The sequence below is a fragment of the Tachypleus tridentatus genome, chromosome 8, assembly GCF_004210375.1.
Source record: "Tachypleus tridentatus isolate NWPU-2018 chromosome 8, ASM421037v1, whole genome shotgun sequence".
In the NCBI taxonomy this organism is placed as follows: Eukaryota; Metazoa; Arthropoda; class Merostomata; order Xiphosura; family Limulidae; genus Tachypleus; species Tachypleus tridentatus.
The window spans coordinates 71601826-71629226 of record NC_134832.1 but is presented as its reverse complement, the minus strand read 5'-3'; the positions used below and the strand labels follow the sequence as shown (position 1 = coordinate 71629226).

Here is a 27401-nt window from a genome sequence, read left to right as displayed (position 1 = left end):
ACCATTGACGCGGTGAAGGCTGCCTACACCAGAAGAGCTGAAGGAACCCCATAGCATGATCGAGCCACCTCCGTGTTTAACTGTAGAGATAGTGTTCTTTGGAAGATTTCGTTCCCCCTTCTTACGGAAAATATTGCGAACATCATTGTGGCCGAAAAGCTCGATTTCAGTCTCGTCTGACCAAAGAATACAATAGGTAAAGGGTTTATCTACATGCTTTCTTGCATACCTCAATCGTGCTTCTAAATGAGCAGGCTTTAAATATGGAGTTCTACGAGGACGGCATGCTTTGAACCCAAAATAGCGTAACATGTTCGTAACTGTAGAGGTGCTTACTTCAACCCCAGTTTCATTCACCAGTTTTTGTATGTCATTACGTGTTAAACGAGGGTTTCTACTAACGTCTCTGAGAACCTTCCTCTTGGTTCTCTCTGGAATTTTGGTGGGGCGTCCGGAACGAGGGAGGTTAGCAATTGATCCTATGAGCTTAAACTTGGCAGTTATGCTTTGAACAGTAGATTTTGGCACATTAAGTTGTGTAGCAATACCGGAAAGAGACACACGAGACTTGTATTTTACAATAATTCGGTTTTTTAAATCACTGGACAGTTGTTTCCTGGTCGCCATGATGACCAAGCAGATAATGACGGAGACGGCTCTAAATTGCCGGAAGTACATTTTTTGCTGGCTAAATTCTAATAATTATGAACCCAGTGTCAAGTTCTGGAATAGTATAATGTAGTTTATTCGCCAAACTAAACAAAATTTTTACGGGAATATCAGTTTTTTCACACGTTCTGAACTGTACGAATACTTTCTGCTTCTCCTATTTTTGGTTATTTGTTTATAAACAGTTTATTTATCGTTTAATTTACATAAAAATTTATGTAGATATGTGTTAGTATAATATTTATAATATAATTTACGTCTATTAGCCTGACCATGATACTTTTTAAGTTATGAGCAAGAAACTACTCGGGACGCAGGGGTACGAACACTTCTGTCGTAACTGTACATGACAAATAAATTAATTAGTGTTAAAAACAGTCTTCAAGAATTACAATACTGCACTAAACATGTTATATGCTTTGTTAGCTGCAGAGAAAAAAGCGAAACTTCCCCATTTTTGCGAGGTCCTCTAACCGCAGAATATACCGAAGTTTCCTCTATCAACACTTTAATTATCTGGAAAACGTTTTGAAGGGTTTCACATACAACCTATAGAACTCATATGGACGTGAATATTTCAATTTATACGTTAAACTAGTGGAGAAAGAGAGCTCTTTCACCTAGAGGTTTAACAACGAAGTTAAAAAAAAAAGCATGTTTCTCAGGGATGTTAATCTGACCTAAATGTGTGTCACATCACGTCATGCTTGACTTTCGAAATAGAAGTCATAAAAGCACATATGCATTTATCCAGATATAATAGTTAATTACTGTTTGTCCATTATGTTTTTAATCAATAAGAAATGTTACGTGAAATCTTATAATTGTAGTGAGTGTTGGTATAAACCTAAAGTAAAGACGTTGTGTGGGATCACCTAGCCTGTAGCGAATTGCATAAAATTTATTATTAAAGTAAAAATATCAATTATATTTCAAACAAACTCTTTCTGAATTAAGCTATTTTTCGTTATATTACCAGCGTTTTTAATATAAAAAACTCTTTAATCAACTGAGACTTAAGTTAATAAATCAATGACTATTTTTCCAGTTTTGTTGTCTAAACAATTCGTTTTATACTTTCAGTACATAGACCAACAACAGCATTAGGTCATAATTTTGTTGCTAAACAACATGAAATAAAAATAGTTGTTGGAACGTAGTGTTACTGACTTTTTGTGTTAGTTGTTATTAATCTGATTTTTACTAACAACTCTTCTATAAATACGCCACGAATTCATTTCATGAATGATTTCAATTTTGATTGTCTCGCTAAGGTATTACCAACATTTGATTGCCTCGACTGTACTTTTCTGCCTCTTTGCTGGCCAAGCTTGATTACGCAATATTTATTAATTTCAGTTAGCTATGAAATGTGAAGCAAGGGTATATTATTGGGTAAGAATGGGATGATAATACTTGTCTCGTCATTTTTGACGCTAGCATGTAAAAACTCCGTAGTTTTCTCAATCACTTACACGTCGACTGTGTAGTCGTCGGCGTAAACACAGATCAAACTGGATTAACAGAAACATGATAGTTTATTGCGAGAGTTCCTAGAGGTTCAGTAATACGTTTGTACGTTACCTTGCGAGGGCTATTGGATAATAATCTTACTATTGTTCAATCGAACATAAATGCAAGTGTTATTGAGTTCGGTGAGCAATGTTAATTAACTTGTACTTACTATATGCCATCACTTAAACCTAAAACAACATCTAATAAATGTAAAAATAGGTGTATACTTCCGTTTATTGACAGAAGCATAGAACTCTTCAAATTAGAATCTGTAGTCACTTCTACACAACAGTTACGAGTTTACACTTGCAAAATTAAATACCAGTCTATTAGATGTTTTTTTTTTTTGTCCACTAGGGTGGTTGACAGTAAAATCCGTAATTATAATAAAGTAATATATGGTATTTTATTAGCTCAATACAAGTATGATACATCTTACATTTATTATACCTTTGACTCACCCGTAACCTTGACATCGTAACTAAAGTTTAATTATTGTCGTTTGAATTTCACGCAAAGCTACAGGAGGGCTACCTGCTCTAGCCGTCCCCAATTTTGCAGTGTAAGACTAGAGGCAGCTAGTCATCACCACCCACCGCCAACTCTTGGGTTATTCCTTTACCAACGAATAGTGGTATTGACCGTAACATTATAACGCCCCCACGACTGAAAGGGCGAGCATGTTTGGCGCGACAGGGAAGCGAAAGCGCGACCCTCAGATTACGAGTCGCACGCCTTAACACGCTTGGCCATGCCGGGCCAGTTTCGCTGTAAGTAGGTATACTTCTCTTAATGTTTTATAATATCAAACAAATAAAAAAAACAATAATTCCAGAAAGTCAGATTGGAAAATTGTTTCATAAAAATGTTTCATCATTCATGAGAACCTAAAGGTCGGAATGTTAAGCACGTATGTGTTGCAGCAATTTAACAAATTGTTTTGTATTTGAAATAACGTCTAACAGCACAATAGTACATGAAACTTTATAAAGGAATAATGCCATATCTTTTATTTCCAATTTCCAAAGGCATGTGTAGAACATATGTCGGTGAGAGACCTTTATGTATTCAATATTTCCCAATAATAAACTTCTGTAATTCTTAGTTCTGCCGCAATCACGGTAGCAACAACTTCTACATCATATCTTTGAAGATGTCAGCGTTTTAAACTGTATGCTGTGTGTATCCATTTACAAGAAAAATGAGTTTGTATATTGAGTTTGCTTATTTGTCATTATATTGGATTGGTTTTTCAGCAATGCATCGTTTTATGTATTGCTAAGCTATTTCCTCTACTATTTCATAATATCGCCTCCATCTTTCGTCAAGATGTCCACTGATTGTATGGTTTCGTGTCGAATGCTGACTTTATTTGAATGAAGAACTGGAATACATAGCAATATTTCTCACTTTTTAATAAGAAACTTACCACCATCTTATACATAGGGACGTCCTCAATTTGTCCAGAAGCATTCTTTATTTGACGTTAAATGTGATCAGAAACGAGCGCTGACGAAATTGTAACGTGTGCGTGCTAATGTTATTAAGAAAACGCTGTAATATATAAATGATGAGTGTGTGTTTGTATTTTCTTATAGCAAAGCCACATTGGGCTATCTGCTGAGCCCACCGAGGGGAATCGAACCCCTGATTTTAGCGTTGTAAATCCGTAGACATACCGCTGCACTAGCGGGGGACCGTATAAATGATGAGAAAGAACTCTCTAAGGCAATCTGTGAAACGCTTGATCTGACCTTTTACTGGTATATGCACTAACTTCTGTAATTGGGTGATCTGATCTTGTACTGGTATGATATATGTACTAACTTCTGTAATTGGGTAATATGGAATTTCCATATGCCTCTAACATAATTTTTTAATATCAAAGTACTCATTTGAAGCATAAATGACTTAGTGTTCAAAATTGTCACAGAGACGAAAAAATAAACAAAAACTAGTGGAATGTAAGAGTGAAAAGCAGAAAATGCAGTTCGCTTAGGTGTCGAAGATATTGGAAAAATGTCCTTTTTGAATTATCAGCTTTTTATTGTAGTAACCATGGGATGTCATGTTTCACCCCTGGGGAAAATTACCTAAGTTTTAACAGTGACGGGATTATAACAAAACTAACTTTCTTTTAAAATAGAAAAATGTCAACATAATTCACACAGAATTTTTATGTAAAGTTAGTATGAAATAATAATTTTTTTATAAATAGTTATAAAAAAGGTTTCTAATTAAATGGAGATAACATCAAATTGTTAAATACTACTAAATTGGTTTACGATTCTTCAAGGTATTGATTTTGGGGAGGGGAGAAGTGATTATAGAACCTCCACTTTTCTCAAACTTCAAACTTCAGTTTCTACATACATTACTCGTAGTCTCTCCGAAGATGGAAAACTTAAAAAAAAAAGTAGTAGTTACCCTTAGCCCAAATACATGCAATTCTTCATCAGATGTGTAATACATGTTTTTGAAAGTGAAGTCTGCAAGAAGTCTAACTCATAATTGGCGAAAGTAAAGTTTAACTTAGCTAATACAGAACTGTTTCATATCCTTTGAAACAATAGGAGTTGATAACGTGCAGGTGTAATGTAGTTCTAAGACAACGAATGATTCGGCTATGTATGGCAGAGAAGCGACTTCTTTACGGTTCAGGTTCTGGATTCTACTAACAGCATTGATAACAGTGTATATAATTTTAATCCAGCGGTAACTAAGTGCCAAAGATGGACGTATAGATTAATAACTGGCTTGACAACAACTTAAGTATTTTGAAATGAAATAACTTAAAATACCGTTTTCTGAATGTGACCGCTAGGTGTTTGAAAAGTGAAGCGTATATAAAAGAATTTGGTTTGGTTTGAAACTCGTATAAAGCTACATGAAGTCTATCTGCGCTAGCCGTCCCTAATTTAGCAGTGCAAGACTAAAGCGAAGGCAGCTAGTCATCATCACCCACCATCAATTGTTGGGCTACTCTTTTATCAACGAATCGTGGGATTGAACGTAACATTATAACGCCCCCATGGCTGAAAGGACGAGCAACTTTGGTGTGACGGGGATTGAATATCAGAGAAAAATAAACTAACACGTTAGAACTTCTGGTACCCCGCTAGTACATCGGTAAGTCTACGGATTCACAACTCTAAAATCAGGAGCTCGATTACCGTCGGTGAGCTCAGCAGATAGCCCGATGTGACTTTGCTATAAGGAAACACACTTTAGTATCACTGTCGTGTTGTATTGTCATACACGTCAGTATTAAAGAGCCAGTTAATAAACGCGCGTAGGGCGAGTTGGGGTGTAGTAACGTTATGCACTGGTCGGTGACTTAGTACTTAATTGCATTCTTAACATTATGAAAATGCCTAAGTGAGTAATAGTGAAGTCGACTCGCGTGTCTAGGAAAAGATTCATTATAGTCTGATTTTAACAGTCTATTTTTGACCGTATGTATTGTTTCCTGTTGTTGTTGTCGTGTCTGTAAATAAGACTTTGTCAATGATCCAGATGCATTGGAGCTAAAAAAACAAAACAACAACCAATGAAAGAGCCTGGTAACTATATACAAAAACTATCTCCTGTGGTTGTTGTTGGTTGTCGAGGAAAAAAAAATCAAAATGTTATGGTGTAAAAAATTATCTAAAGTACTTTTTGGGTATTTTATTAACGTAATTAAAAGTTTCAAACGTTGAGCTATAAATTTAGGACTGAAGTAGCATTATTTAATGAAAGACTAGAATCCTGATTTGTCTAGCTATTCTGTCGCTAGTATCACATCTTTCAAAGTTCTGTTTCGTCTTCCCTGGGCTAGTCATACTAGTCATTTAAGAAGTTTAATGATTCGAGCAAAGTAATCAGTGTCTCCTTCTCCCCCCCCCCATACAGCGGTATGTTTGCGGATTTTCAATGCTGGAAACCGAGTTGCGAAACCCGAGGTGGGCAGAACACGGATAACCCATTGTGTAGTTTTGTCCAACTCTTTAAACAAACAAGCTGCAAATCGCATTGAGTTATTTATTTAGTTTGCTTTAAGTTAAAATGTATCATAAATAATTACTATAGTAAAGGATAAAGGTAGAAACTGTGTGCTAATACTTGTCATTAGTCAGTTATTTATACCTCTAAAGAAACGTTTGTACTTGGAAACTACCTTTTTTCTGCGATAAAGAGAACTGACAGTATATATTTTAGGTTGTCACATCACAACTTAAATATGTATATATGGATTTTTCATCTGGTCTTGCACACCCATAGATTGCTGGAGTGAGGAACGTATTCTTCCTTCAAATATACAGCTTCCAGTCTCAATCTACTTTTGTATTTCTACAATATCTGCTGTTCTTTCATCCATAATCAAAACTGAGATAATTTAAGCATCTTTCGAAGATGAGATTTTTCTCTTTTACAAGTTACCGTATTACTTACTTCAGTCTACACAGTTACCGTATTACTTACTTCAGCCTACACGTTTGATAAAAATGCTGCATTCGTAATTATCCTATATCCATTCTAACGGTAGATATGTTTTATTTCTGGTCTCTTTCTAATAGATATTCAAATAAAAGCAGGAATGCGGAACATATGATTGTGAGATAATTGCTAAAAGGTGGATATACAACGTGAAAATAATGAGTTTGCTGTATTTAGGTGCTGATTTTAAGTTCATCCTCTCATCAATTTACATATTTACTGAGGTAGTACTTCGTCATAATTAGGTACTAGATTAGTAAACACGAGACTCCAATACATTGTATGTACACTTCTACTGAAGCAGTGCCCCTTTCCGGAGTCACATGTTTACTAAGTCAATTCATTGTCTTGAAATTACGTATCTGTTAAGCAATATTATGCTTATATGACGTACATTTCCTGGGCCGTGCATCCAGTTGAACTGCTTGGAAGAATAAACATTAATTTTTGTTTGTAATTTGAATATCATAAATTTAGAAAGACTAAGGACAGAATTCGATTGCCATTGAAATTAAGCTGAATCTAATAAATGTTTTCATACTACCGAGTTTTTTTTTTGCTAAAAGGTTTAAGGAGATGATGTAAGAAATTGACTGAAATGAGGCCGAGAGATTCGAAAACGAATGTAGTTTAACTTTAATCCCTGCTTTAAAGAGTGGAGACATGACCTGATAAACAAAACAATCAATAACGAGCAAAGAAGTTCGTGAAAATAACCTTACGCTACGATTTTATGATTTTACATGTAAGTAGCACCGTATTCATAATGGAAGTTTCTCGTGTTCATTTGTAATTTAGTTAATACAATTATTAAGAACGAGGCAAAATTTAAACTTACTGGACCAAATGTATACAGGGTTGTTTGATTGCATATCAGCTCTAAGGTATTCTAGAAGTATTTTAAAGAAAAAATACCGGGACGCACATGTTATTAACTGAAATATTGTAGTTTAGAATTAATGTGTTAATTTTGTGTTATACATCTTATACAAATAATGCGAATAAAATTTATTGTTAAAAACAAGCTGAAATATCCATAAACTGATGCGGAATGTTTAAACTTAACTGAAACAATGTAGGTTTAATAGCAGTAATGTTTCAAAGTAACAAATTGAACATAAACTTTATCTCAAAATTTTAAAATTATAACAGTTTCTTCATAAACAACATTTAGAGTTTACTTTTAATGTATCAACAAATAAAGGTCTTGAAGTAATCCCACCCTACGTTTCATTGGACACAAGGAAAACACAGTTGTTTGAAAAACAATGCAGCAACTTTCATACGTAAACCTTGAACCCCTTTAGAACATACAACATTATCTGAAGCTTCAATCTGCCCTTAAGACATTCCCCGTAGTTTACCGTGTTTACTTAGGAAGGTTATTTGAGATTGGTCCATTAGGCTCGGAGGAGTTAGGGTGCAAACAAACTCACATGTTGTTTTTATAAAGATACATAAACTGCAACAACTCGCACAGAACACCACTGTTGCACCCCTTTAATGTCTATGTATTATCAATTTCATGAGTGACTGAATTTTCAAATGGATAATTTGATTAATGAACCGTTAAATGTTCATTTTCTTGATAATTATAAATCTTGCAAAAATTTATTTGTTGAATTTCGCACAAAGCTTCTTGAGAACTATCTCCATTATTCCCTGATTAAGATGTGATAGACTGAAGGGAAGGTAGCTAGTTAATATCACCTACTCCTATTTCTTAGGCTACTCTACCGATGAAAAGTAGGACTGACCGTAGGAGCATTAATCCTCAACAGTGAAAAAGTGTTTCGTGACCATATTCGAAATTGCGACACACAGATTGCGAGACGAGCGCTTCTATAGAGATTAATAAAATAGAAAGGATAAATACTTTTTATTCTTGTTAAAACTATCCCTTCTTCCCTATAGCCACAGAAGATGTTTTATTTCGTGACAAGATAAGATGAAATCTTTAGAAAGAATGCGTTTTAGTCATGTAATGTATAATAGTAATACTTTTGCATATATTACTCCATTACAGATACGTCTTCCTGCATTTCAGAGTGCCACGTTTTTGTTCTTTACTTCCATTTCACAAATTACTTCTTTTAGAACAACTTACTTCCCATTACTTGAGTAGCACGATAGCCTAAACATATTTTAAAGCTCTAAATCCCTCAAACTCTATACCGTTTGTGTGAAAAAGTGTTTAAAAACAGGAAAGAAACAGTATGAATAAATTTAAACATATGTTTATTGTTCCCTACCCAAAACCATATCGATTATTTTCTGACTGGAATTCATTCTTACTATGAAATTAATTTGAAGCCACATTCTGCTGAAATATTCCAGTTTGATTGGAATGACCTTTAGTATTAAACAAGTACGGTTGACAGGCCAGAAGAACAGAAGTTTCCTTTTTCTTTGAATAGGTGTTTCTTCCTCTGTCATTATGTCGTATACATTCGGGTCAAGACATTCATGTCAGCCGCAAGCGTTTATAAACCGATTTTACTCTTTGTACGGATATTGATATATGATGTGATTAGAGATATTTGAAATAGTTTCCACTTCCGACTTTATTTACTTTCTCTAACACATAATATGCTCCTATTTTGCAATTTTATTCGGTTGATTATATTTTTGCGACTGGTTGATACTAAAACTTATTCAAATTGGTCGAAACTTTGACCACAACTGTTTATTCCTTACCAAGATTTAATTTATTTCTTTAAATTTTAAGAAAGTTGCGATATTTTATTAGAGATTATGTCAATTAAGTTTTTAAATGATGTGTTACTACTTACTGATCTATTTCTATTTTTACAATATTTAAACTTTATATTTAGAATACACGAAATTTATAGAAATTACAAATAATGCACAATTCTTATCGTGTATGTGTACACACACACACACACACACAAATTATAAAAGATAATTTAAGTATTTTCATAAAGCATCTTACAACAATATTTGTAATCATGGTTTTGTGGCGCCATCTGTGAAAGGAGTCGATAATCACATTCTGAATCTAGCGGTAACGTGTTCGCTTTTAATTTCTTTGCGTCATTTGTTTGTGAAATTAAAATCTAACGTAAAACTTCATATAAAAATATTAATTAAAAATAAAATCTATAAAATATTAAATTTTAAACTATGAACAGTTAAAATAAAATTTCACTGATTATTTCGACAATAATTATTCCAAGAGTCTGCATTGTTTTGTATAACATTCATTATGTTGTGTGTTTTTTTTCAAAACGAAGACTTGAGAACTTTGTGAAACTAGTGTATAAATAAATATACCTGTGTGTTTCATAAAATATTCGACATCGTTTAAAAAAGTTGTTCACTTTTAGTTAAGCCAGTCAGTAAAGGTTATCAATTGATATCCATTTTTCAAATAATGATTATTCATATTTTAGAGTATCCATATTTCTAGCATAAAACCTGATATCAACAACTAAGATTGGGATGATGTTCGGAGTTTACAACAGTTTCTGGGTGGTTTTTCGAGTGTGATAAAAAAAATCCAGGCTTTTAGGTTAAGAGTACAGATAGAATCCTGGTTATTAATTGGTTATTCATAATTCTTTGGTTATTTTGTTGTTAATTACAAAGCTACACAGTGGAGTACCTAAACTGTGCCCATCGCAGGTATTGAAATCCGATTTTTGTTATTACAATCCCTCAGTGTTACCACTGTAAAACCGAGGAAGGGGAGTATATATTAAGATAAAAACTTTATTTGCTAGTTTAAAAATTAGCTTTTAAATTACGTAAATGAGATATTTCAGTTGAATTTCAAATAAATCAGAATAGATAGATTGCATATTTTGTTCCCCCCCCTTTCAATGACTCAACTGTAAAGCAGAGTAAGAATCTTATTGGTTAAATAAAAGTATCATTGTTTTAAAAAGTACATTAAAATAAACTATCCTAAAACAATCAGCTGAACAGTAAAAGTAGAATAGTTCTTAAGACTGTTGCTGTTCACAAAGCCTTTATCCTAAATTAAAATGGGATGCTTTTTGGTATATATAACATTCAGTCAGATGGCATTGGCCCCAAATTAAAGTATTTAATGAATAACGTGGAAATACGATTAGTACTACACTGCAGAAAAATAATATAAAAGGAACAGTAATTGGAAAAGGTAGGTAGGTTGTTGTTTTACTTTATCTGCCGAGTATAGTCGTACGTTGGTAAAATAAAAGGCTTTTCATAATTATGTATCTGTGAAAACAACTCAATAGTTAGTTTATTTGGCGTAATTCGATGGATTTTTGTTTTTCCAATAAACTCCACTTGACCACTAACGTCTTTTTACCAATGAGTACGTATAGCCATCAGCAAGGTAAACACGGTGCCTGTAATGAGTGTTTCAGTTTTTGTGTGTGTATCGTTTTTAGGTATCCTTCGATTTAACAATGTCTTGTTTTCTTACTGGACAGCTTTAGCTTTGTGCACCAGTGTCTTCGCGATAAAGTTTCTAATTTAGAATAGCTAAACATCGTAAGTTGTGTAATAATCAATTTAAATAATTTTTGTACTTTCAGATGTTACCACGTTGTAGCTGCATTCATTTAACCCTTTTTTTTGTTGCAAAATTATGTAGTTTCTGAGGTTTAGTAAAAACATATAATTACGTTTAAGCTCTTGGAAAACTGTAGAAATACATAAGCAAAAAGCTTTTTTAAAAGATCACGCTAAAAATATGAAAAATTAATTGCATATTTAAAATTTTTAAACTTATCAAATGGAGGAAGTAGATGTGATAAACTTCTGGTTTATATATTAATGATATTAACATGTTTAAGTAACCGTGAAAAATGGGAATTGCATTCTGCATTATGTGTACTTGCATATATACTCAACAGATGGCAATGCGTTTGAAATGTTAATATTTCAGTGCAGAACTAGTTACTCAGTAGGCTGGCTATCTGAGCTCTGATTTTAACCAGTCAAGGTTTTATTTGTTTCTAATTAAGCACATAGCTGCACATTGAGCTGTCTGTGTTCTGCTCACCACAGGTATCGAAATTGGGTTTCTAGCGTTGCAAGCCGGTACAGTGCCACTGGGAGGTGGGGTGGTGAACACTATAAAATATTTGTCTTTACTTGTTGGAGCTGAAATCGAGTTCTTGGTAACATGAATGTTTTGTGACATCACTTGAAACTGAAAAATGTATAAACGTTTTGCCAAAGATGTTTTACCATAAAAACAGTTAATATTAATCGCCTTACTTTTTGTTGGATATTATATCTCAAAATTGTTGTAGTAATATCAATCACCTTTTTTTGGACGTATTACGTCACAAATATTGTTACAACAATATTAATCACATCTCCCTTTACTAGTTTTCTGAATCCAGTAAATTAATGTGTAATATATCTTGTTTGTTGCTCGCCCCTGCAGTTCAATAATGTAGAGTTCATATGTATGTCAGTAACTTTGCTGTTATACTGGTATAAATAACGTTTCGGCTAAGACTTTGTGTTTTCTCATCTAGCCGGCTTGATGGTCTCTGATTTTGTGAAAACTTCCACTGGCAGCAGTGTACAACAAATTTTGTTACTGGAGTATTATAATATACTATTTTTTTATTCTTCGGAAAATCTGTATGAGACTAAAAAAAGGAAACTGTGATTAAAATGGATTTGTCTTATTATGACGTAATTTCACAGTCAAGGGCGTGGGTGGATCTCCACCAAATTTGGTATGGAGGTTCATTAGGTCTATGGAAAGATGCATATAAATTTTCAGTTTTACATTTTGTGTTTTTGACAATTGTATATGAAAGTGAAGCAACGTTTAATGTTCTAAGATAACCTTTCATTGATCATGAATTTACATGACTTTCGATACTCCAACTAGTTGTAATTATTATATGATTATTTATTAAGATACCGATTTTCGGACAGATGGGTATATTGAAATGCATTCCGTAACTATCTAACTAGATACCAAAATAAAAGTAGATCTGATCCGTTACACTTAAGAATAAATATTAATAAATGTCCTTTTTGAGTTGTAGTTAACGCAGTCCCATAAAGCCGACTAACCCCCACTTTGTAGTCTGCAGAACGTCTCCGCTATAAAATAAATATTATGGTGAACTTTGTTTGTTTATTTACAGATGCTCAACGAGTGTTTCAGAGATCAAACTAATACCTGTAAGGTTTCTGGTGCGTTTGAAACTGGATATCTTGATATGGAGTTTCTAATTATTCTGTTGAAGTACCAACTTACTGATCTTCTTGTTCTTATACTACTAGAAGTAGATTTCAGCGCAAATGAAATCTTCTCTTAGTCACGTGACAAGTACATATTATTTACCCACTAGGAGCGTAGTTAAAGTATGACGCTCATTTACCTGTGTTTGTTTTTGTGTCTGTTTAATTGTTGTTTTTGTTTTGTTTTTTTCAGTTTATTTGATTCAGTTTTGCATTCATATACATACTGGTGAACATGGAGAGAGCAAGCCTTAAGAAAGAAAATCGTGACGTCAAATAATTTTATCGATGTTTCAATACCACCCACTGGTGTAACTACAAAAGACGTCTTTCCTGCATAAAACGTGGAGCATACTTACGCTACCTCGCCTCATTCCAGTGATTAAATTATATCTTTGAGGGTTTATGATGTTAACAGTTTGGTTTCAGTACTAGCGATAAGCAGAGTATGGCGTATTGTTTAGGTTTGTGCTTAACGACGAATAAAAATATTTTAATGTTGCTTCTGGACAAGATATTTGTTCTACACGCGTTCCAAAATACTTTTTATGTACACGGTTTTTAATAGGTATAAACTTTTTTAATATCAAGTATAACCCTTGTGACAGTATTGAGTATTTCGAGAGCAATACTCTTTTAGAATATTGTATTCAATTTGCTTTATTCATATGTAGTGCTGGTACTCTTGTATTTCGTAATCTACATCACAAACTGGAATACAGTAAATTATAGTAGACGATGCTTGTCCCAAGCAGTGAAACTTGTGTGATTAGCACCATGCAGAATTTCCTATGAACATAAATCTCTTACGGATGTATGTTCGTATCACTTAAGCTCTACTAAAGTTTGAAAATAAGTTTGGCAAGGTATTAACACTGAAAGTTAACTGCATTTGATATGGACGATTTATATATGTTGAGGCAATTACGCGTCACTGGCATCACGAGAAACATGTGTAGAACCGAAATATTTGATTTAGGACAAGTACCTGACCACCTGACAATGTAAAATGCCGCCAGAGAGGAACTTATGGCTTTAGAATGTCACATCTTTTCCAAGAAAGGATTTCGTGTAGCAAGGTTATTAAATGATGTAGCGCTAAACGACTCCGCATTTCGAAGAAGGAAATCTACAAAAAAGCAAAGCCCACGCAACAAAACATTTACCATAGAAAATAGAACCGTAAAGTAATACCAACTCAGTGTGGAGAAGCATTTTGAGCTACAAAGTTAATGATCGGATCACGAAAGAGAACCTTCCGATTCCGTTCCCCCAAAACAAAAACAACATGGAATGAAATTTTCCACCTGTTATGATATCACTAACAAAATAATAAACAAGGATTTGAAACAGATGAAAGCTCACAAGCTTTCAGCCACATGTGTAAAACAATTCCTATTGTCAAGAGAAAGGTAGTCTGAACGAGACTGCTGTAGTTCCAGTCTTTCTATCATACACCTGTCAAGTTCGTTTGTATGCTTAAACATTGTTTTATGGTGTTTGACAACTGCCAGTTTTTACCTGCTTTTAATTAAAATACAGGAATACTATTCCATATTTTTCATGCAATTTAGCTGCGCTTTGTCTCGTCTTTGCATACCCAAATGGGCCTGGCATGGCCAAGCGTGTTAAGGCGTGCGACTCGTAATCTGAGGGTCGCGGGTTCGTATCCCCGTCGCGCCAAACATGCTCGCCCTTTCAGCCGTGGGGACGTTATAATGTTACGGTCAATCCCACTATTCGTTGGTAAAAGAGTAGCCCAAGAGTTGGCGGTGGGTGGTGATGACTAGCTGCCTTCCCTGTAGTCTTACACTGCTAAATTAGGGACGGCTAGCACAGATAGTCCTCGAGTAACTTTGTGCGAAATTCAAAACAAACAAACAAAACAAACAAGCATACCCAAATTTTTTAGCCTCTTCTCTAGATGTATAACAAAACATGTTGTATTGACACAATCCTTACTGCCTTTGTCCACGAATTAAGTCTTTCACCAACCTACATCTTCCCTGTTTTGGACTTCTAATGTATTTGTTGGTTGGAATTTTACCCACAGTTTAGAATCTACCATCCACATACATTGGAAATCTATGGAAAGTTTATTAAGATGTATGGTCTAAGATTGAACTCGCTGTCCTTTGCAAAAGCTTGCTACAAAGGAAACTGTAATATTGCATAATCATATTAATCAGAATGTAAGATCAAAGATGCAGGAAATAGTTTCAATAGTTGCAACAGATTTGTACCGTTGTTTTTATGGGCGCGGATTGGCTTTGTAGTACAGCTTTGGACTTTAGAGGCGGTGAGCCTGGCTCAGATTCGTGCGATGCCATGAAGTATTTCCCATATTGCTGGTGTTATAAGAGTAACAGTCAATTCTTACCATGAGTAATAGTGGGTAGAGTGCTGATGACAGACTGATTTCTTTCTGGTCAATAGCTTAAAGCTCCCCCCCCCCCCAATGACACCGCGGTATACTTGCGGACTTACAACGCTAGAAACCGGGTTTCAGTACCTATGGTAGGCGGAGCACAGATAGCCTATTGTGTAGCTTTGTACTTAACTTCAAACAATATCTTTAAATTACTGACGGCGACAAATAGTTCTAGCAGCTTTTTCACTAAGAAGCTTTGTTTTCAAGAGAAAATAATTTCAGAAATCTTAATCACTTCATCCCAGGCACAATAATCGAATGTCCTTATGTTAAGGAGCTCTAGTGACCTATACAATGAAGCTGTAAAATATCTGTACTTGTATTCATTGTTTATGTTGATGCAATCTAAATCCCTATGTGCCATGCTACTACATAAAGCACGCTACTTAGATGGCTTAAGAGACTGATAAGCCATTACCCTAGGTTCTCTTTCCTTCGTAACACTAAAGGTTATTTCCATTCAAATTACGATAATTCACACTCGTATTATCTCGTATTTATTATAATTAAAACATCTGTCCTTTATTTGTCTAACTCACTAAATGATCTACAGGTTTAGGTATAATTGGTGATTATATTTATTATTCCTTTTTGGTATTGGGAAGAAAATTCAGTTTTCTTTTTCATACTATTATTATGAATTGTATACCTATACATCTTAGGTTTTAATATACTGTTAATTATGGGAACTGGAATCCCAGCGTTAGGATATAAAATTTGCTTGGCATCGTTATCAATCTGAATCTACTAACACTTTATACTATTTAAGTTCTTGTTTTCATTTTTTTTTAAAAGCATATATATAGTCAAAATATTAACCACCGTAAACGAGTGTTTAAAATGTCTTTTCATTCTCATACCTTGTTTAAGTAATATAAAACAATATGGTGTTTGTGTGTTTTCTTGTAGCAAAGCCACATAGGGCTATCTGCTCAGCCCACCGAGGGGAATCGAACTCCTGATTTTAGCGTTGTAAATCCGGAGACATACCGCTGTACTAGCGGGGGGCAAAACAATATGGACTTGTTCCAGTCTGCTTTGTTGAAGTTTCAGAAGCAACTCTAGTGGCCGTAATATATTTTTACAATATCAGTTTACGTTGTGTGCACTTGACAACAAAACGCCCTCTGTATCAACCTTACAGAGGGAAAATAATTTGAACGTAACCGAAATAATCTCGTAACTTATTAGAAATACATTTTTCGAAACGTCTAATAGTTTTAAAGTTTTTAAATATTTTGAATACGGAATCTAATTTTCTTAGAGCAAAAATTCCTGCAGCACATTTGTTTCCAGTGTAAAACCTTCTTCTTCGTAGTATGGAGTAAAATCGATATAAAGATCTACCACAATTCATTCCATATTTGATTTCCAGAAAGTCAACCATATCCTCTCGCCGACCAAAACATTTGTAAATCACCGCTCAGATTTAACAGTTTGTTAAAACGCCACGGGTATAAACATATTAAAATTGAACATAAAATTCGTTTAGTGTAACTGTGTCTTTTATATATATATATATTGTTGTTGTTTAATTTCTCTGTCAGTTCTTAACGTTACAAGAGTCTCCGCGATAGTCTCTTACCACGACTATCGTTTAGCTTTGCTACAAGCTTTCAATATGTTAAATAAAATTTGTGTTAAGGATATACTCCAAATAATACAAAATGAAGCAAGCAAACATGCATGATATGTTTGATGTCGTTGTATTTTATAGTTACTTGAGTTAACCACTCAAATGTATAACTGTCAACTTTATTTAAGCACTTTAAGTGCATAAAATAGTCTCGTATTAAACATCTTCACCTTTAACGCGAATAACATAAGGGACTAAGTGTGCATTTCACACGAATAACGTAAGGGACTAAGTGTGCATTTCACGCGAATAACGTAAGGGTCTAAGTGTGCGTATTTTATGTAAACACCTCAATTAAATATGCACTGCTTTTAGACAACTTAAATGTGTAATAAGTAACTACTTAATTTGTTTGAATAAAAATATTCTAAGTATTTAAATTTACATTTAACAGCGCCTCCAAGAATATTTCCTAAAACATAATTCATTGAGTCAGATTTTGCTGTATGGCATGAGCTCAGGCTAAGCCAATACCTTCGCGCAAGATCTGTATGACGTCGTTTAACTGTTCCAATAGCCCAGAGCAGGCAGAATGATAAACCACAGAGATACCGGGTGTCAGATGCGGAAGAAGTACTAGGAGAGGTCTTTTTTGGTGCCGGGAAATATACCAACAGTTTCAAGTGTATGTTTGATTTGATTCGTCGAACAAACCATTTGTCAAGCAGGGTTTTGAGTTTAGAATCTATTTCGAGTAACGAGTAGAGAATATTTGTAGAGCCACGCTTCTTTGTAGAATGGTTTTAAAGATGTTATGGTTATTCAAGCGAAAGAAGAATAAATCTCAAGTGGTTACTACCAGTATCCCAATAAAAGGTAAGACAGACGCGCTGTTTTGTTAATCTGAGAAGAACTGCAATTATAAAACTGCTATTGAATTTTCAAGTAAACGTAACAATTTTCGGCAATAAGTTAATATCTTGCCAAGTTACCACTAGAAACTCACTACAAAGTAAACTGTAATAAAATCAAAGTTGCTTTGATTGCTAACTTCGAGCAACTTTCATTTCACCTTTTAAAACAATATCTTAACAACTTGAATTCTCGAGTTTTACCATATAAACTAATATAGTAATTTAACAAATAGTACTTGGCTAATCAGATATGATCGCAAGTTAGCTGTAGCTACTAATTATTAAGCTCACCAAATCTCACACGTAAACTGAAGTCTAACCTTTGACCTTTTCACACCAAAAAGTCCTATTAGTATTGCTTGGAATAATAAAAACTATCTGTGTATTGAAAGTAATTAAATCATATAGAACAGTAATATTAAAATAGAGACGAGTTGCTAAGTTTAATGTGTCCTTTAAGCATGTTTCATGAAGTATCTAAGGATGGCACGATTCCAACAAACAAACAACCCACGTTGTTGACAATTTTAACCCCCAGTGACATAGCGGTATGTCTGCGGAATCGCACTACTATAAAGCGGGTTTCGATACTCTTGGTAACCGAGTGTGTAACTTTATGCTTAATTCTAAATAAATGTTACTTGTCTTTTTTGTTTAATTCACACCGTTAAAGGTGTAAATTTCGAACAATTAAAAGTTCACATTCCTGATGTGTATGTGTAAATATGTGAATTTATAAACAGATCGCAAACTCGTATAAGTGGTGTGTGAAAATGAAATACGAAAAACAGCTGTTAATAAAAATCACTTTTATTTAATTATATTAACTATTAAAAATGTATGCACTTACAATTTAGATTAATTATATGGAGAATGGATTCTTACAAATATTAAGATTTAATGTTTCATAATTCCGAGTATAAAATCACTTTTCGTCACTGTGTATAAATTTATACTTTTCGAACTGTAGTTCCTGAATCAGCACTTTCACACACAATAATTTGATATCTTATATTTGATTTATTTTTTATTATTATAGTGCAGCAAACCAGTAGATTAACTACTGGGTTACGTTACCTAAGACCTAAATTAGTTTAAGATAATAACTCGACCTATTGGTAATTACATACATAATCCTTTGTTGAAACTGCAGTCTCAATAACAACTATATTACTTTAGGCTGTCTGGACAGCTGATGACTTACGTGATGTTATTTCTATTCACTATATATAAAATTTCCTCTAATTGTCATAAAAATAGGGTAAAAATCAAAGTTATTTTATTAACGTTTCTGTTTTTAATTTAGCATTATTCTTTTCCTCCAAGTACCAAAAGTTATCGGGTTTAGTGTCGCCGATTAACATTTTCTGACTAGAACTGTTTTCTTATTTAATTAGATGAAGTATTGAAGACTCATGCTTTATGGCAGCAGTGTTTCGAAATGACAGTTTCCGTTACATTAAAGTATCATTAAGGTAAAGAGAGCAATAAGTTGGTTGCATATGGTATGTAATTATGATGGTAATTCTTCATGAAAGTTTCTTTGTTTAATAGTTTAAAACATAGAATAATAAATGAAAAAAATTAATTAGCATCGGTAGTTGTTAGGAACTGAAACTGCTGATTTCATAGCCGTATTATCAGTTACTTTTAAAACTCTATAAATATACAAATCCTCAGTTTTCTAACCGAAAGTGCTTTAATTCTAGGTCATTTAAATCTGAATTAATTTTAGTAAAAAATACAAAAAATTTGTTTGTGATAGTTAAAAAAAATGTGTTTGTTTCATATTTAATAACTGGTACAGGAAAGTCGGCGTTCTTTATAATAGCGTTCGTTGTTCTGAATTATTTGGATTGCTACATAGATTTCGGTGTTTTAACTTTTTCGAAAGAAACGTGAAATACGTAATGAAGAGAACTTAAGTTGCAGAATTTGAAGAATCGATACTTACTTCAGGCAGCCATTAACGATGGTGTTCTGTTATAAAGATGTCTGCACATCCTGGATGTTGTTTCAATTTGTATTCGTGGAATTTATTTATGTGAAAAAAAGTTTTAAAAAATGAGTCTTGCTCAGCCAAAAACAGGAGTAACTCTAATATACATATACGGTTTTCGAATTGAAGTACACAGGATTAAAATGATTTTCACTTATAGCATTTTATGGACTTGTGGTGTTACTTATTTATGTTTTATATTTATGACAAATGTATCAAGATCAGCTTTTGTCATTCCTAATTTTGAACCACTAACCATAAGAAAAGCAGCTGGTCAATAGACCTCTACCTCCCACAGTCCATGCTAAGAGGTTGAACGTCTCTTTTATAGCGTATCAACAGCAAGTGCAGGGATTATTTTCAGGTATCGCACAGATTCGAACCTGAAATTCAAGCTGTACCATAAGGTCAAAGCGAACTCTGGTTTAACAGACCTAACCTTTTGTTTATAACAATTTTTATAGTTCACAGATTTGACGCTTTCAGGCTATTTCAGTAAATTCGGAACTTCACATCAGATGTACTTAATTTTTACTGACTTTTGTCCTAGTGATTTACAATCTATAGTAGTGGTTGTAACAGATAAAATAAAGCCTATTATTCATATTCATTGTAATGGAAGGTATGTAGTCAAATTTGATCTTGAAATTGACCTATCATACTGGAGAAATGTTTACTTACTCTGTAACTCTGAAGGCCATTCTTGCAAAACGACAATTAAATTCGAAAACAGTTTTAAACTGTAGTTTTGTGACATTTTTTTATATATTCAACGACAGTGAGTTCAGTGTGTAGTGAAATGATTCGACGTAGAAAATGGAGAATAGAACTTATCTGTTCTTTTCTTGTTAATTGTTCGAGACGCATTATGAATAGAACAACGGAGAACACTGGGTTTAACGATGGGGTTTCCGTGACGTAGTATATACACTTAGTTTCAGTCACAGACATCTTTAATGAAACAAACCATGATTCTGTATATAAGTTTCTGTAGTTCACTCTTTCCTATAAGATATATACTATTTTCAAGCAGTGCTGTAGAGATTATATAATAAATCATCACGTTGGTAAAAAATATGTTCCTGTAGTTCACTCTTCCCTCTCAGATATAAAATATTTTCAAACAGTGCTGCAGAGAGTATACAAGAAACATGTTGTATCTAATAATACAAAATAAGCTTCTGAAGTTCATTCTTTCCTCTCGGATATAGTGTGCATTAAATATATCGTGTAATCTGTACTACAATTTTTAAGTATTAATACTTTAATTTCGTGCAAAATTATTTGCTTTCTTGAGAGACTTGTTATTTCTTTATAATAATTGTGAGTGTAACTATTTTATAACTCTATCAACCATTAACTATCTTCTCAACATATCGTCCAACTAAACATATCATTAACAATACGTGTATTTTTTTCTTAATCGTATTCCGAAAAAAAAATGTGCCCTAGATGTGGTTTTAATATACACTGTATTGCCAAAAATTGAAATGCTTTTATTGGTTTATTTTTGTCATGCAAATAAATATGCCCAGTTTTCGCTTAATGATCCAGTATAACTAGCTTAAGCAGTTAATTATGTGCCTTAGTCTTCTTCAGATAGAATAAAGTTAAGGATGTGCCTAACTTAAATGGGGTAATTATTGTTGATTGCGAATAAGTGGCAGATGTCTGCGAGAAATAAATTTTGTTGGCCATTGTCTTGTCTACAGAGCACCATTCTCAGTTTCTAACAGAGAGATGAATCTTGATTCGTGCTATTCTTTACAGATTGAAGGATCAAAGATTGACAATAGCTCCAAGAAATTTTGAATTCCTATGTGTGTTGTTTCACTGTGCAGTGATGTTGGATTTTATCAGTTCTTTTTGAATTGTTGCATTGCATTCTATAAATATCTGAACGTCCTTTGGAATCAGGCGCACTTTCTTACATATCGGTTCTCTTTGAGATTGATTTGAAGAGTATCAGAATGAGTTTCACCCTCTTTTCTGTTTGCCATAATTCCAGGTGCTGACCCCATGCAATTGAAAACCTTTTGGGGACGTGTTGTAGTTTGTTGTCAAAGCATATTCCCCACCCTGAAAAAGTTGGAGATAACACTACTGGAGAAAAATGTAAAGTCTTATTAGACTTTATTTGAGGCACTCCAGAAATTAATGTAGTCTGCGCCCATGTGCTTCACGTGCTAATTCAACGTGCTAACAAAGTAAGATTCCTAATGTTTTTGACAGACAATGTATGTCTGATCACAGAAAACGATACTGTACAATGTTTGTATTCCGATATTTAAATACTTCCTGTAAACTGTACTTACTTTCACAGCTAACCCTATCTACACACACACACACACACACACACACACACACATTTTAAGTTGTAATATATTTAATATCGCTTTCTCTAACAAGATACCTCATGATTTACAACTAACTTTTCTACAGAAAACTAAGTATTGTAATCAAAACATATTAGGTAAGTAAAAACATATTCCAGTTTTGTTTTTTATTTAAGAAAAACTTTGTACAGCCATCAAAAAAGTATTTCGCTCAATAGGAAAGTATTAGCGAGGCACATGAGTTTCGTTTTGTGTTTGCATGTATCCTGAACTGAGCAATCACATAATGCTCAGAACATGTTGGATCACGTATTCATAAAATCAGCACATAAATCTTAACAGATCAACCAAATTAAGTATTTTTAACAATACGTAATTTAGATATTAAGTATCCGATTTACATATGTACTGTTGACGAGGGTAGGTCGTCACACAAATGAGATAACGATATGTAATGTTTTTTATAAGATTCTACAAAGACATCCTAGAATAGCATTTTTTTCAGTTAGTCCCAAACGAGCGACTGGATCCTCCAGTGGCTCAGCGATAAGTTTGAAGACTTAAAGCACTAAAAACCAGGTTTCGATACCCCTGGTGGACATGATACAGATAGTCCATTGTGTAGCTTTGTGATTAACAACGAACAAACAAGCTGCCCATTGCATTGATACTTTTGTAGTTGAGAAAACTTCCAAACTTTTAAAAACTTTATAAATAAATCTTATTAGGAATTTTCTGTTTCAAAATTTCATAGTAAATAGCTTTCGTTTATCAAGAAATCTTTGTCATGTATACATAGAATATTTTTATAAGTCCTTACACTAATACCGGGTGGTTAGGTCGCTCGATTCGCAATCTGAGGGTCGCAGCTTCGAATGTCAGTATTACCAAACATGCTCGCTCTTTGAGTTGTGGGGGATTGTTATAATGTGACGAGCAATCCTACTATTGTTGGTAAGAGTAACCCAAGAGTTGGCGGTTGGTGGTGATGTCTAGCCGCCTTTTTGACTAGTTTTTTTTTTTTACTGCTAAATTAGGAACGACTAGTGCAACTATCCCTCGTGTAGCTTTGCGCGGAATTCAAAACACAAAATCCATTCTTATTGAGTTTCACAATTAACAAATTCATAATTTTGTACACAACTATTCAAACATGCCAAGTCTGTTAGACAAACTCCTGTATAACTTGCTTCAATAATCTAAGAAAAATATTAATAAAAATGAACTGACGAGCAAACGAGAGAGTTACATAATACATGATGCACCAAGCTCTAAATATCTATCTCCTCTGAACATCACAAGAAACTTATAGGTCACTGTTAGGTTAACTGAATTCTGGACACAAACGTATCTCGATTTTGAAAAGGGTTTTGTATATAAAAATAAGATTGTTTTTTTAATGTATATATATGACTACTAAGTGGAACTAAACTCCAAAAAAAATTACAGGAACAAGTACGTTTTCTTGTATAATTTATCTCAGTGTTCCAAATATGATAATATATTTAGTTTTTTAGGTAATTTGCCTCATTTCAGTTCCATTTGTATCCATTTTTAATGCGTAATGAACGGTAAGTCATGGAGAAATAAAATTTTTGAAAATGGCCAATATCACCAAAATTGACATCCCATATGAAACAATACTTTAAAAAGTGTACTTGCGTTTATTCAAGAAATGTTTGAAACATTCAATATCTAGTGTGACCTCCATGGGCTGTGACACATTCCTGACACTGATTTGGCACATTTCGAATCAGTCTATTGATGGGTATGGCAGTCCACTCGTCTACCAGAGCTTGTTGGAGTTCCTGTACATTCGACAACATATCCCAACAATGTTCAATCGGATTTAAATCTGGAGATCTGGCGAGCCACTCAAAAGTCTGTTCCTTCTTCGTCAAAGAAGTCCATACACAGTCTGGCGAAGTGGGCTCGCGCGTTAACCAACATGAAAATGAACCCATCGCCGACAGCACCGGTAAAAGGCCTCACAATGGGTTCCAGAATTTTGTCTCTATGTCTCGTGCGTTCAAAGCACCCTTGTCGAGTATGAGTAAGTTCGTGCGTCCACCAAAGCATATGCCTACCCAGACCATTACAGAACCTCCTCCATAAGCGTCGGCTTGCACAACAGCGCCTCTTGCAGGCCGTCTGGTTCTAAGGCATCCTTCGTGCAGACGATTGCGAACTGCTTGGGTCGACACACGGGTTCCAGTGGAATGTTGAAGGTCATTTCGTAGTGACCGAGCCGTTGCTAACCTGTCCCGCAGAGTGGTAGTCACAATGTAGTGGTCCTCTCTGGCTCTTGTGCAGCGATGACGGCCTTGAACTGGTATCATGCCGTAAGAGTTCGTCTTCTGGTGGTGTCGCCAAAATCGATTGATGACACCTTGGCCACCTTGTTCTCTGTCAGATGGCGCCTGACTGCTTGGGTACACAAGATGAAAGTACACACTGAAAAAACAAGCAGCAAAAGATCCATGCTGGTGTTTGTTTCGAGAATTAATAAGGAATGCATAGTTTCACGTAACAGCTTTACATAGGGTACCTTGAGTGCGGTGAGGTTCATTCGAGTTGCTTCAAACTTCACTCATGAGCTTACAAAAATACATTTGTACAAATATGTACTTGTTCTTTAATATTTAGCCCTGCATGGCCAAGCGTGTCAAGGCGTGCGACTCGTAATCTGAGGGTCGCGGGTTCGCATCCCAGTCGCGCCAAACATACTCACCCTTTCAGCCGTGTGGGGCGTTATAATGTGACGGTCAATCCCACTATTCGTTGCAAAAGAGTAGCCCAAGAGTTGGCGGTGGGTGGTGATGACTAGCTGCATTCCCTCTAGTCTCACACTGCTAAATTAGGGAGGGCTAGTACAGATAGCCATCGAGTAGCTGTGTGCGAAATACAAAAACAAACAACCAAACAAACAATCTTTTAATTTTTTTAGCAGTATATATTGTGAACACAGATTAATAGTGCGATCATACACAAATGAAGCTAGTGAAAATATACAAGTTAATATTATCCCATGAACTGGACCTGACACGATGAGGGAATGTTAATTAAAACTGCGGACAGTGGGCAAAATTTAAAGTAATGTGAGAAAAGCAATAAGAACGTAATAAGAGTTATTATTCAGGATTTAGTAACAGTGCAAATAAAATTATTCCATAGAAAAAAGAGGTCTACGCTGGACCTGACCCTAGTCTAAAACATGAGCAAAATTCCTATGGAGATGATGAATTTTTCCGTTCAGTTCCGCAGTGGGACGTCTGTAACTTTAATGATTTACCACTCTACAATCTGAGGTTCGATTCCATTCGGTGTACACAGTAAACAGCCCGATGTGTCTTTGCGATAAACACATACACACACATTGTTCAAAAGTAAGAAGCAGAATTACATTACTTTGTTTTAAAAGATACCCAGATATACATTAAGAGAAGCAAAAACAAATTCAGCTCAGTTTGATTAGTACACTGAAAGGTAATCAATTAAATACAGTAAAACAAACCAAAACGGTTTTATACTGTTCCAATTTCGAAAAATCGTTTATCAGAGAAAGGTGAACAAGAGTATATTAAGGTTATAGCTTACGCTAATACAAGTTATAAGAATGACATTCAGCTGTTATTGACGCTGTATCTGTGTATTTCCTTGATTCTACTTTAGAAGGAGCAAACTTGGCACGTCTGGGCCACAAACTACCAACACATTGTATAGTCATCATGCATATACGTGTGTGTGTGTGTTTGTTTCTGTATTATTTTAGCTGTACGTTTGTAGACTTCTTGTCTTTAATCAAAAGTCTATACAGTTTCGAAAATAAAGCTTTGTTGAATAATATATTGCATATATTATTCAATACGCACTGCATTATTATCTAATAACGCAGTGTTGCCTCAATCATGGCTTTTTCGTATAAACAGGTAAGTACCATTTAACTCATTAACAGAGAAAGTGCATTAACATATGCCGTCATATCTGCTTATATTCAGTTATTCATGAACGTGTATATTAAGAGTTTATGTATAAGAACAGCTCTTAGATACATAAAGAAATATTATACACGTTTTTTTCATATAATTGCTAAATATATACTATAATTTGTTTTCATATCTGTATTTAAAGTAGTCCATAATAATTGTATAAAATTTGCTGTGGTATCTAACGTTCAAAGCTAAGTACTTTATTACGGGAAAGAAATTTAAATAGAATTACGTCTATGAAGTTAAGCCTAATTACATTTGCTAGTGCAACATTTCACTTTAACTCATCTCAACTTTAATGGATTCTCCATCGTGGTTTCTCGAAATTATTGTACATTTATTACACATATTTACTAGTTTTGTATTTTAAAATTCGGTTTCGGTCCGTATGAATTTATCCGTAAAATATTCAGTTTAAGTTATGTAATTTATCATATAATAAACCTATCGATATAATGTTGTTTAAAACAACTCTTACTTAATGTAGTTGCTCTTGTAAATAAATAACATAGCTTATTTATTTCAAATGTATAGTAAGAAATTCGCATATAATGCCAAAATATTTCAACTCGTATTTGCGTTAGTTTCTATGATTACAGGCCTGGCATGGCCAAGCGCGTAAGGCGTGCGACTCGTAATCTGAGGGTCGCTGGTTCGCGCCCGCGTCGCGCTAAACATGCTCGCCCTCCCAGCCGTGGGGGTGTATAATGTGACGGTCAATCCCACTATTCGTTGGCGGTGGGTGGTGATGACTAGCTGCCTTCCCTCTAGTCTTACACTACTAAATTAGGGACGGCTAGCACAGATAGCCCTCGAGTAGCTTTGTGCGAAATTCCAAAATAAAAAAATTCTATGATTACCACGTTGAGTAAAAGGTATTTCTGAAATATAAAAAATGATTTTGATGTTATAACCCGATCTCGCAAATAAACAGGATTAGAGTTTGCTCAATTTTTACTTACTTATTACAGTAAAGCTGATAGAAACTAAGGTTCATTTTGTTCATTCATACGTCAACCAGACTTTTGCTACTTATCTTAGCCTTTCACTTGAACAAAATATAACAATAAAATAGACATTCTCGATAAATACGATAGGATGAATATATAATAAAAAGTAATACTTTAACATTAATACTTCCAAAAAATACGATGAGCTAAAATTTATTCCTTAAGAGTATGATGAGCTAATATTTACCACAATAATAATAATAATACCTCAAAATGACTACTCTCGAACAGTACGAATTGCCACAAATTATTTTAAAT

At 34.2% G+C, this 27401-nt stretch overlaps 1 protein-coding gene across 2 annotated transcripts in view; it reads left to right on the top strand.

The window, feature by feature from the left end:
• LOC143222636 (uncharacterized) overlaps nucleotides 1-27401 on the top strand; it is a 177772-nt gene that overhangs the window by 132066 nt on the left and 18305 nt on the right. Inside the window, exon 1 of one of the 2 annotated variants that reach the window (XM_076449380.1) lies at nucleotides 17483-17771. The exons of the other annotated variant lie outside the window; for it this stretch is intronic. Coding sequence (XP_076305495.1) covers nucleotides 17693-17771 — 79 coding nt within the window. The 5' untranslated portion in view covers nucleotides 17483-17692. Of the gene's footprint in view, nucleotides 1-17482; nucleotides 17772-27401 lie in introns of those variants that run through there. 2 annotated transcript variants of the gene reach the window in all.